A 13,005-nucleotide genomic window follows, 5' to 3' on the forward strand; every position below is an offset into this window, starting at 1 on the left:
CTACATAACTTTCATAATGTTAACCCAGCCAACAAGGTTTTCTTTTTTCATGGTATTGTACATTACCTACATTGTGTCGTCTGTTGTGACTTTTTAGTAATGTCTTATTCTCATTGTTACAAAGGTCCCATTAGTAAATTTGATGTCACAATTTGGCGGTGTTTGACACAAGTAGAAATCAATTTTTTTAAGCTGGTTTATGACTGCATCTGTGTTTGCCAATCAAATCTCAATGCCATGTGTGTATGCCTATTTTAGCATTGCATATTGACTTCTTTTTACTTGCCTTGTTTACTTTTTAGCTCAGTTTTTGTATAACTTGCAGTTCTCACCTACATTGAAGCGTATTTTCTGTTCATTTTTTTTATGGTGTTTTTGACGTTTAATTGTGTGTGTCAAAATAAATGTCTTGCTAGACCTTGCTTTTCGATGAAGTCATCAAAATAAAGCGTTCAAGTATGGTTTCTAATGCTTCTACTTGAATTGAGACGTCATGGATAACACTGCAGCATCAAATCGAAACTGCACGGACGTTGTTTTGGTGACAAACTCATGGCAAGTCATTCGATTCGCCACCTTCCAGCGCTTCGGGGTGCCACCGGTGCACGCAGCGAATATACAGGGAAGCAAGTTCAAACATGGTTTTCAGTGCCTATACACGCTTTGCTTCGAGCCGCCAGAAAAGTGTGCCAACTAGCCTTTGTTGTAATCCGCGCGGTATCCTGAAATAGCTGCGACAAAAAGCGGCTGCTACGGGCGCGCGCGCGCGGGGAGCGTCTCGGAGCCGACAGCAGCGCCGCCGCGTCTGGATGAATTCTCGCTCCTTCTCCGGCGCGCCGATGCTGACACCTCTCCCTTCTAGCCACCATACCTCCGCTTTCCAACGAATGGGCGCTGCTGAGTCCGCGTTTCATCCTTGCATTGCCGCTATTGCTCTAGCGGCTGTTAGAAGCAGCCTAGCAGCTCTGTCATAACCGCACCGTCGTGGTTCGAATCAGGTATGTCGACGACGCGTAATCTCTCTGTGCTCACCATTCGCGCTTCTATTTGCTTCTCATTCAATGCGGCCTCCACAACTCGGTCGAAAGATCCCGACTTGTGAGAGAGCGCTAATCAGCGCATGAGGTCTCACAAACCGGCCACAAATAAAGCCGCTATTTCCTTTTTAAATAGCTCCTCCATGTATTTCTCCTCTAAAAGGCCTTTAGCAGCTTATTGTGTGCTAAGAATTGAAATTGCGACGCAAACGATTGCACGTTTTCTCCTACTCTGTCCGGACTCTGGGAATGCACACGACGGGGTTCAGTATTGAAATGCTCCAATGCGAGCTTCTTGAATTCCTAAAATGATTTTGCGGACTTAGCCTGTTCATCTCGCCATGCAAAACCAATAGCAGCTCTTGCCATCTTGCACCTGTCCATGCCCAGCAGTTGCGCATCGGGCCATCCCCCCATTTTCCCAATTTAGAGCATGGAAAATAAATCGCTGATGGAAACCCGCGTCTTCCCGCAAATGTCATAATAATGCTTCCTAAGACCGTGCTTTCTCCGAGCGCCGGCTGCGGAGTGGGGGCTTCTCATGTATAAGTGTTCTGTCCACTCAAGCCCCTCGGTGCCTCAGGCCTTTCTAATGAGCGTCGAAGTCCCACAGTCAGTCCCGTGATTTTCCTTGGATTACAATTTTTAAGTCCTGAATATCGCAGAATTCAAAGGACTTTTGTTTTTGAGATTCCAATTGTGACACTACGCTTGACAACACCACACACTGGGCAGGTCCACATAAGAAGGAGAGGCATAGAGACACCGTTTGACTTAGTTTGAACAAACAAATATGTTCAAGAATTTTATATCAGCGAGTACATGATGTGGTGCTGGGCTGCTCAAGCTTACATGCTGCTGCGCAGGCGTCGGAGTCTTCGTCAGAGGAAAGGAAGAGGCTCAGAAGAAAACCTTGTTCGCTCGTCCCGGCTTTTCTTCTATGGCCTGGGCGATTCGGTCGCCGGAGGACCGACTGCCAGCGATGTCATCTAAAGCTTTCCTTGTCACCCCCTCCCCCCCCCCCCCGACAGACTTTTTCGCCCTTCTTTTCCCGTCCATTCAGGTGAGACTTCTATCCAGGCTGGAGCGTCTCCCTCACCCTCCTCTCAGCGCCAGCGACTGCGGCAATCCCCGTACTTCTCCGCACTTTCCCACTGGCGTGGGCCGTATCTTCTTTGGCCGGTCCCAATGTCACTCATGTGGGGGTTCGGTTGACAAGTTCAATGCGTGTGGGCGGATCAATATAGATGAAGGCCAGGCTGTCACCCTTTAGACCCGTCATGAACATTGGCCCCCGACACCCGACGAATCCTGGCGCCATACACTCTGTTCTTGAAGCGCGTCCGGATTTTCATAAATAGAGGATATTGCCGGAGATAGCGACCCTATATATACCAGCAGCGCACTGTCATGATATTAACTGCTGAGGTGGTACATTAAAAAAGAGGATAATCCCGGAAAACCATAACAACACTCCAGAACGCACTTTTTTTCTAAGAGTGGCCACTACGCTGATTTTGCTGTCGACGCTAACCAAGGAACGAGAGCGCGCTCAACTGAATTTACTGGAAGCTCGTGCTCTGTGCCACACGTTTGAGGAGCAGCGCGAGCAGCGAATCCTGACTAGCCTGCCCCCCAGACATGTTTAGTTGCGGTCTGGGCTTAAGACTCTCACTGCTGCAACAGATAAAGGCTATGTTCGGGAAGAAGTGGCGGGTCAGCTTTCTCTTTAACACAACCTTATAAAGCCACCGCCTTATTTGGCTCAGGCTCGCTGGCATGCCATTGCAGAGAAGGTTGCTCAAGCTCTTGCGCCCGCCCATTCATCACAGTCAATCGCTGCTCTGCTCATCTACATTGACGACGTCGCCCATCCACCGCTCCGTGACAACACCTCGCTGACATACGCCAAAGTGGTCGGTAGGATTTAACCGCCCACCCACCATATGCTTGAAGTATTTGTGCGAGAGGCGGCTTTTTATCTTCCACCGGCTCCGCGGGCAGTTATCTGTGGAGCTTATATGCTGTACTTGTAGCTTGCCTGGTCCTGTCGCACGGCTTTTCCGTCATCGTTTCTGAGTATTAAAACCATCTCCACAAGCTTCCGTGTACCGGACTTGACCAGTCAGTGTATGAGGTGCGCTGAGCCATCGTCAAGTTATCCTTTTTCCGCAGACCGTTTGGCAGTCTCTACTCACCGTTCACCTTTGCGAGACGCTGCTCCATCTCACATACGTGATGTCGCCCCAACACTAGTCTAGAGGAAGAATAATGGCCGTAGTTCCTGAGACGACAAGTGCGCCCCCGTTAAATATTCAAAGGCCTCTTGTTACAAATGCTTACATAATGAAATTTTTGTAAAGAGCGTTTCTGTCACGGTGATTTTGGACAAATATGCTGCGATTTTTGTTACGTACTGAAAACTTCTTTTTCGCTTGTTAAGGTAAAGACCGCAATTTGAGCACTCGCGCTGCGCAGGGCCAGCGCTCAGAGCATGAAGCCGAACGTAGTGTGTATCACTAGAGTTGAGGCACTGGACCTCCTCTACACAACAGAGTTTGTCTTGTTGCCTTCCTGTTCCCATGCTGTTATTCTAAGCTGGGATTTTCTATCGCGCCACGACGCTATCATCGACTGTCCTCCAGCCGAAGTCGGGCTATCTGCTGTGCTTTATATTCTGTACCGGACGCCACTCCTTCAGTTGTTTTTTGTTCGAGCCCTCGCCACCGGAGACATCGACCTTCCTCCATACTCTTCTGTCTTTGTTCACTTTCTGGCAGTGCTTTTATCTTCGACATTCTCTTCACATCGGCTCTTAATTTCTGAACCGAAAATGTCACTGCCGTGCGCCATAATGACTGTCTTCTCTCACCTCTCCATACTTCTGTGTCTCTAATCTATTTTCCTCCTCTTCCTTTTTGCGCTTTGGTGAATCTCTCATCAGTGTCCAGTAGTCTCTTACCTTCCGAAAGGATAGTTGCGATATACGACAATTCGCAGAACCACGCTCAGCCCACGTTCTACACCGCCCAATCCGTCTTCTACCGAAGTATTTCTTCGCTCCACCGAAGCCGCATTTCCTCTGCTGCTACGGACGCAGCTGCTCACCACGCTTCATCAATTTCCTTCTTCCTTCAACTCTCACCGAAGTTCCTTGAGCCATAGTCCAACTCCCACCCATCGCATAGACACTGGTGCCCACGAACCGCTGCGGCAGCGCCTCTACCGTGTGCGCGCAACCGAGCGCAGCACTATAGAAGAGCAAGTCAACTAAATGTTTCAGAACGGCATCATTGTGCCCTCAAGAAGCCGTTGGGTTCCTCCCCCTATTCTTGTCAAAAAGAAAAAAGGCACAATACGTTTGTGTGCGAATTACCACCGCCTTATTAAGATTACGCGCAAGGATATCGTTCACCTCCTTCCCATAGACAACGCCGTAGACTGTTTGCAGGTGGCTGAACTGTTTTCATCCATTGACTTACATTCCGAAAATTATAAGGTCACTGTGGAAGAAGGCGATCGCCCCAAAACAGTTTTTGTGACCCCGGACGGCTCGTACAAATTTACTGCGATACCTTTCGGCCTTTGTAATGCACTGCAACCTTTGAAAGGATTTTTGAGACCATTTTGCAAGTTCTGAAGTCGAAGATGTGCCTCTGCTACTTCGAATAAAATGCCGTATTTTCCGTTGACTGCGTTACCCATCTCTAGAGAGACAGAGACTTAGTACTCTACAAATTAACGGGGCGCGACGCGGACTAAGCGAACAGGCCGGGAACCAGAAGTCGACTGCATTTATTCTACTCCGCACGGGGCCAAACGTAGCCAGCGCGAGCGCTTGTCACGAGCCGAGGTGGCGCCGCACTGCTGATGATGATAGTGCCGCTACAGGGCTTCCCTCCGCGGAGAGTAAGAATAACAGTCAAAAGCTCAGCACCCATGAGATGCTTGCTGACGGCGCGTACCGAGTCAATGTAAGAAGTGGGGCTTCAGATTTCTTGGCGGAGTGGTGAAAGAGAAAGGTGTGCAATGTAGGAGGGTTTCACTCGGTTGATGGCAAAGATTTCTTCTCGTCCATCGACGGAAAGCATTAATTTTTGTCTCCCCGCTGCAGGACGGGATAAGGGCCATCGTAGGGAGGGGTAAGCGAAGGCTTGATGACGTCTCGACGCACAAAGACATGGGTGGACGTGGCGAGGTCTTTGTTCACGAAGACTTGGTGAGTCGATGGACGTGTGGGGACGCGTTGCAGGCGCCTGAAGAGCAGGCGTAGTTGTTCCACGTAGGCAGGAGGCGAGATATCGTCGGTGCAAGCCGGAACGAAGAACTCGCCTGGCGAACGGACGGTAGTCCCGTCGACCATTTCGGCCGCCGTGGACTGAAGATCCCCTTTAAAGGCTGATCGAAGGCCGAGAAGGAAAAAGGAAGGGAATCGGGACAAGAGGTGCGAGCTTCACGTGCAACAAGGGCAGCCTTCAGCTTTGGCTGCAAGCGTTCAACCATGCCGTCCGCAGAGGGATGATACGCGATGATGTGAACATGGCGCACGCCAATCAGAGATGTCAGGGCGCGAAAGAAGGCGCACTCTAACTGGCGGCCACGATTCGTCGTCACTACCGTGTGGCAGAGGAAACGGGAAATCCATCCACTGACAAGAGTGGACACCACTGTAGACGCCGTGATATCCGGTAGAGGAAAGGTTTACGGCCACCGTGCGTAGCGGTCAACACACGTAAAGATGTATTCGAAACCTCGTGATGGAGGAACAGGGCCAACAATGTCGACGTGGACGTGGTCCAAAACGACAGTCGGGAGGCCGGAAAGCTTAGTGAGGCGATCGCGTGTGGCTCGCTGTTTTTTCACGCTGGCATTGCAAGCACTCAAGAGCCCAGCGACGCACATCTCTGTTGACGTTTCGCCAGACAAACCTAGCCGTCACGAGCGGCTGCGTAGATCGAATGCCGGGATGGCTTGCGTTGTGCATCGGTTCAAACGCTTGGCAGCAAGCGCTGCGAAATCAAGCGCGCCTGATACAACAGCAGCGACACGGGAGAGTGCATCAGCGGCACTGTTCACGGGCCCTTCGATGTGTCTCATATCTACCGTAAATTCAGAAATATAACTCAGGTGCTGGATCTCTCGTGCAGTGTATGAGTTTTGATTCACAAGAAAAGCAAACGTTAAGGGCTTATGGTTTGTGAGCACATAAAAAACGACTCCTTCCAAGATGTGACGAAAGTGTCGAATGGCGAGTTGGACAGCTAGCAATACCCTGCCGAAATTACTGTGGCTCATTTGTGCGGGCTTGAGCTTCTGGAAGAAACCCAGCGGGCACTAGCATTCGTCCTGAAGCTGTTGAAGGACGACGCCTACAGCTGCATTATAGGCGTCAGTGATGAGACGCCACGGGGCGTCGGCCAGCGGGTGCATGAGCAGAATAGTGTCGGCAAGGGTGTCCTTGGTGGGTTGGAAGGCGGTTTCGGCAGCTGACGTCCACTCGGGAGGAGTGTTAGGACCATGTAGTGACTTTAAGAGATCGGTGAGAGGCAGGGTAATGCGGGCAATGCTGGCAAGAAAGGTCGGCGGAAGTTCAGGATGGCGAGCAACCGGCAACGAGCAGATCATCGAGATATGCGAACACAAAACGCAGGCCACGAGTTACCTCCTCGATGAAGCGTTGGAATTTATGTGCAGAGTTCCGCTGACCAAAGGGCATACGGAAATACTCGGAGAGGCCAAACGGCGATACAATTGCAGTCTTAGGGATGTCTGCAGGCTCCACCGGGATCTTTAGTGAGCCTTCACCAGGTAAATCTTGAAAAATATGGTCAAGCCATGAAGGGCGGCCACAGTGTCAAGAATATGAGGGCAAGGATATCGATCCTGGACAGTGCGGGAATTGAGCGCACAATAGTCACCGCATGGGTGCCAATAACCATGGTCACGTTTCGGCACATATGCAACGCCGAAGACCAACTGCTGGACGACGGCCGAATGATGCCCACTTGCAGCCTGTGATCGAATTCGCAGCAGGCAATGACGAGGCGGTCACCAGCAAGGCGGCGAAGTCGGCGGAACACTGGTAGGCCCGTAGTGACTATGTGGTGCATGAAGGTGTGGCGCACGGCTGCCGGCAAGGCTGCCGGCACTGTCGGGCAGCGGCGCCGAAGTTGCGGTGGTACAAACAGAACCCGTCACGGGCTGGGCTCGATCGATGACTGGAACTGGAGCGATATCCCGTCCGTAGGCGAGAGGAACGCTGGTTACGACGAGGAATCGACGCTCGCAGTGCGGGAACGGTGCTCGTGAGGTAGTCGATTTTAGCCTCGAGGCTTTACTGCCGGAAGACGTGAGTGGACGGCACGGCGGAAGGAATCGCAGCCACAGAACGTAGGCCAGAGTAGTACGAGACACGGTTAGCCAGCTCCGCGAGCTTATCAAAGCTAACATCACCTGCTGCAGCAAGGACAACCACGAGGCTCTGAGGGAGGCACTGAAAGAACAGCTCACGGAGTATCGGGCTGTTGACGCCCTGTGGACGGTCGACGAGCAGCTGTGGCATGCGATGGAGGAGATGAGATGGTCGACGGTCGCCAAGGTTCTCAGTGCTGAGCAACTGCTGCAGGCCGCTGCGCTCCGAGATGGTTTTCCGGACCAGGACCGTAGACTTGAAGTGATCATACATGGAGGAAGGGTCGGGCGTCTTCAAAACGTCGTGAAATTTGTCATTTACCTTGGAAGAGAGAGTCGACACGACGTGGAGATACTTAACGCTTTGTGAAGTGATGCGCCAAAGATCGAACACAGCCACCACTTGCGCGAACCATACGGCAGGACTCCGAGGCCAAAATGACGGCAGCTGACCGTGGACGCTTGCGATGTCCTCCGCAGCCGGTCTATGAGCCGGGACCTGCGCCCTGGGCGCCGCAGCCGTGGCGGTGTTATTCCCGTCCACCACGTCCGGGTTCATCAAACTCTAGAGGTACAGAGACTAGTCCTCTACAAATTAACGGAGCACGACACGCGTGAAGCGGACAGGACGGGAACCGGGAATCAACTGCATGAATTCTAAGCCGCACTTGGCCCCATGTAGTCAGCGCGAGCGCATGTCACGAGCCGAGGCGGCGCAGCACTGCTGATGATGATAGTTCCCTTACACCATCTCACCCACCTGAAGCCCATCTTGACCAGGCTCTCTGACACCGGCCTGCATCTAAAAAAATCCCGGTTTGCTGCACGTCTGCTTAACAATTCATGCCACGTTGTGCCCAAAGAATGTCTTTCCTGACTCAACCAACCACTGTGCTGTGGCTGCTTTTGCCAAACCTACCTCAGTCAGAGGTTCGTGCGGCTTTCTAGGTCAGGGCTCGTACTTTCGCCGGTTAATTTGTAACTTCGCATCCACTCCTGCGCCTTTAACACAACTCTTGCCTGGCAGGTAATAATTATTGGTGCGATCTAAAGCCAGCCAAGAATACTACAACGCCGTGCGCCACCTCCTCACAGCGCCGCCCATGTTCCCCTAATTCGAGTCGACCGTTCCTACCGATGTCCATAATAGCGGCATTGGTGTTAGTCTTGATGACCTCCCGACAAGCGCATATCTGGCTTCAATCACTACGTTGCTGTCTATGCCAATAGTAAGCTCAGGAAGCCTGAAGTAAATTATGTTTAAATGACGACATGTGCTTTACAATCGCGTAGAAAACATAAAAAATATTTTTTTTCCGAAAAGAAAATAACGCAATATCCGTCTCACGTATCGGCGGACACTTGAACTGCGACTTAAGAGAAGGGATAAAGAAGGGGCTAACAGAATAAAAGAACAGGTGCTGTAGTGGAGGTTCCAGAATAATTTGACAATATGGGGAACTTTAAAGGGAAGCTGAAGCACTTTTCGAAAAAATTGAGTTCCATGCGGCATTTTATAGTTTTCACTCCTCTGAAAAAAAATATCGCATTCAAAAAGAGCGGAAATAAACGCAAAAAGCTGTTTTTTTGGAATAAAACGGGCACCAGCGTCTCAGGGCGCCGAGCAAACGCCGCGAATGGCCGGGATCGTCGTGACGTCATCTACGGGGATCTCCGGCCAGCACCGACTGTGTTGCTGCTTAGCGCGTTGCTTCGGCTGGCTTGAGAACCGTGTTTTGCAAATTGTGGATCCGTCGTTCACCAATGCGCGCGCCGAAAAGCGGCAAGCAAAGCAGGACCGCCAGCAGACTACCCGTGAATGGCGTCACTTCCGCCAGTTCCGTCCCCCCATTCGGCGCTTCAGGAAGCGAAGAGGGCGTTTCGCCGGCGGGTTTTCAACAAGCGATTGCGGCTCATTTTGCAAACAGTATCGAGAAACAATTTACACACATGATTTACAATGTCCCTTCTTCCCAATCACATCGTTTCATGCAATTTGAAAACCATTTCAGCTTCCCTTTAACGACGTGCACTGACACCGCACAACACACGGCCGCCTCAGCGTTTCACCTCCATCATGCAGCCGCTGCGATCGGGTTCGAACCCCGGCACTCCGGATGAGTAGCCGAGTGCCCTAACGACTGAGCCACCGCGGCGGGTTCTATCGTATGAACCATCCCAAAATCCCGCCCTCACTTCTATGGCCACCCTTTTGACAGTGTGACTGACGACCATGCGCTTCGTTGGCATTCCTGTTTGAAAAACCCATCCGGCCGCCTTGCCGGCTATTCCACTACAGGAAGGAGTATGATGTCCGCGTCTATGTCGCTCTAGCCGCAAGTATCAAGACGCTGATTCTCTGTCCCGCTGCCCACTACCAGTCGAGATCGGTAACCTTTCCACCTTTGACGACTCACAGCCGTTGCTTCCCATCAGTGACATGCCCACCGCGCAACGTACATGCCACTGTATCGCTTCTCTTCCTGCCTTTCTCTCCAAACGAACGGCTGCTTCTTTGTCATGCGCTCTCCGCCGCCATGTCTGCCACCTCGCGATTCGTAATCATCTCCCATATCGCCGCAGCTACAGCTCAGGCAAGTGGTTGTTCATTTTACCTCGTCACCAGCGCACGCAAATATGCGCCTATACCCATGCTTAAGCTCCAACTGGTCACGTGGGACTTTTCAAGACATACAACAGAATGCGGGTGCGCTACTACCGGCACGGCATTTACACCTTCGTTCTCAGATATATGTGTTCATGCTGTTGTGGTCGCGCTCCCTTCCTGCTGTTGAATTCGGCGAATTTGGACATGGGGAGGATGCCCAGAAAACCACCGCGAAGGTGAATGAGCCCTCTGGAAAAACGTGGCTGCAGGAATGTCGGAAGCAGTGACTATAATAGCGTCCCCACGTGTTCGAACAGACCATTAGACGACGAAGTACAAGAACAGCGTTGTCCTCTTCGGTCACGCTGAGGTTGAACAATTTTCCGAGAGCTGCGCCTTCGACAGAGGTTCCACGTTCTGGTCATCAGACGACGAAGTACAAGATCACTTTTGTCCTCTTCAGTCACGACTGGGTTGAACAATTGCCCGAGGGCTGCCCCTTCGATAGAGGTTCCACGTTCCGGTCATCAGTACAAGATCTTTCAACCCCTGGTGGGAGACAGCCCGCATTCCTGTGTCACGCAGGCGCCTTCCTGTTACACATGGGCGCAGTCCGGACCCACGTGCGCGCCCACCTGGAAGCCGCGTGGACGACAACGTGACCGGGTCATCTTCCCTTTCCCGCGACCGATCTGCGAGAGAACATCAGGGCCGGCCTGCCGAGGGTGGTACCATCAGTGCCATCGTGTGACTGGACATCATTCTTCGAACTGTATTCCCCACCTAGAGATCTGGGGAATACGAAGAGTATTTAACGAGCTGCTGGTTTGGTACAAGAGAGAGCCCTCCTCTTGTGAGATGCCCTTTGTTGGGAGAGACTCCCGACTGCTAAGAAGCTCTCTTTACTGTGAAGCACTCTAAGTTGCCCTTACTTGTACATTATGTAAATAGCCTTTGTATAAAATTTTCCAAGTTTTCTTCCACCGATCGTCCTCGTCTCTTCTCCGCCCCAGTCACGCTACCCGAATCCCAACAACTGAGTGGCAGCTGTGGCACGTCCACGTGAAGTTACCGGCTCCAACGGATCACGGCAGCTACAGGTCCGACGGGCGTCAGCTATACCTTGGCAGGGTGAGTGCCCAATGTTTTTCGTTCATTTCGCCAGACTGTACTGGCACAGGCAGATGCTAGGTGCGTATTCCTCTTGTCTGAGAAATTGATTTAGGGAAATTGTTTTGTCCGCTTCAAGCTAGGCCATTTGTTTTAGTGGGGTTGCTAACGCATGGTGTAACTCACGATGGAGAAGTTAAAAGTCCAGGAGGTGCTCGAAATTTGGCAGGAGCTGGGGATTTCACTACGTTCTGCGCAAAGAAAAAAAGAAATTCTCGAGGATATGCGGCAGGAGCAGGTGAGTGCTGATGAGATCGACGAGGCTTGGGAAACGATTGTTGGACGCAAAGAAGAGCAGAAAAGACGGGAGTTTTGCGAGCAGAAAGAAAAAGAACTGCTTCGGGTGGCTCAAGAAAGACGGGTGTCGATCGAGCAGAAAGAAAAAGAAGAGCTTCGGTTGGCTCATCAAAGACGGGTGTCCTTCAAGCAGAAAGAAAAAGGAGAGCTTAGGTTGGCTCAAGAGAGACGGGAGGTCCGTGAGGGAGAGGAAAAAGCGAGAGAAAATGCTCGAAAAATGAAACAGCTCGCGTCGAACGGAGGGAATATGGCGCGTCTTGCCCTGTAGCTTCAATAGAGGAGCAAGGGAGGCAGAGATTGCAGGATCTCGTCTCACCATACTGTGTGGGAGGCGATATTGCAATCTTTTAAGTAAATTTCGAACGTGCATGTGCGAAGGTGCACATCGATCAGGGCGCTTGGTCAAAGTTCAATTCCTCTCTTTCCGTGGAGGCGGCCGAAGTGGTGGCTCGCCTCTCACGGGAAGAGTGTGATGACTACGAAAAGGTAATGAGCGCACTGCTTAGAACGTACCGGCTTTCTGCTGAAGCCTTTAGGCAGTTATTCAGGCAGGCAAAGAAAGGCAGATAGTCGCATACTGACTTCGCGCACCGGCTTAAAGTCAACTTAAAGGAGCGGCTTAAGACCGCTGAGGCGCACGGAAGTCCTGACAAGGTACTGGAGTGCATCTCACTAGAGCAGTACTATAGCACGATTCCAGAAGATCTGAGGATATGGGTACAAGACAGGCTAACAGATATAGACCTAGAAAAAGCGTCACAGCTCGCAGACGAATATTACGTTCGCCGAAACCTCCAAAGCAAAGCAGGGTACGATAACAGGTTAGGAAAGGGGGAAACCTATTTGAAGAGATTCCCCGACCGAAGGGTGCACCAGCACGCCGGGATCGCCGAAAAGAGGACGCGGGATCAAAAAGAGGAGGTAGCGGAAAAAATATTGAGTCACCCAAATCTGCCGATTCGCCGAAACAGCAGGCACCAGCAGCTCGCGCGTTTGAAGTGCGAAAGCCTATTGTCTCCTATAATTGTAACAAGGAGGGTCACATCTCATTGAACTGCAAACAGCAAAAGATGGCGTTCGCGTGCATACGAGAGTCTGAGGAAAACCTTAAATTGCTGGAGCCATACGTGCGGGACGTGGTGACAAATGGCACGAAATTCAGAGCACTGCGGGATTCAGAGGCTACCATGAATGTTGCTCACACGTCCTGTGTTTCTTCCACGGACTACGCCGGCGAATGCGCCTGGATTAAGCAGGTCGCCGAAGAACACAGTGCATGCTTGCCTATAGCGAAGGTTACTCTAGAGAAGACTTTTGGCAGGCTAGACACAGAAGCAGCAGTTAGCGCAAACTTGCGCACACACACACCCTACCTGTTTTCGAACAGGTCCGAGCAGCTACTGAAAGAGAAAGGTCTCTCTTTCACCTCGGGCTTTGCTTTCATGGCGCTAACACGTTCGCGAGCGCGAGAGTTCGCAGAGA

General features: G+C 51.5%; 1 protein-coding gene across 1 annotated transcript; it reads right to left on the reverse strand.

The window, feature by feature from the left end:
• Positions 1–7,371: 7,371 nt before the first annotated feature.
• On the reverse strand, positions 7,372–8,007 carry LOC144133789 (uncharacterized). The gene has a single exon (XM_077666889.1). It carries the CDS (start codon positions 8,005–8,007, stop codon positions 7,372–7,374), a length of 636 nt encoding a protein of 211 aa, XP_077523015.1.
• Positions 8,008–13,005: the final 4,998 nt, after the last annotated feature.

Source organism: Amblyomma americanum, chromosome 5 (assembly GCF_052857255.1).
Source record: "Amblyomma americanum isolate KBUSLIRL-KWMA chromosome 5, ASM5285725v1, whole genome shotgun sequence".
In the NCBI taxonomy this organism is placed as follows: Eukaryota; Metazoa; Arthropoda; class Arachnida; order Ixodida; family Ixodidae; genus Amblyomma; species Amblyomma americanum.

Excerpts from the sequence above, each read along its gene's own strand:
- LOC144133789 (XM_077666889.1), bottom strand. The coding sequence starts at position 8,007 with ATGAACCCGGACGTGGTGGACGGGAATAACACCGCCACGGCTGCGGCG.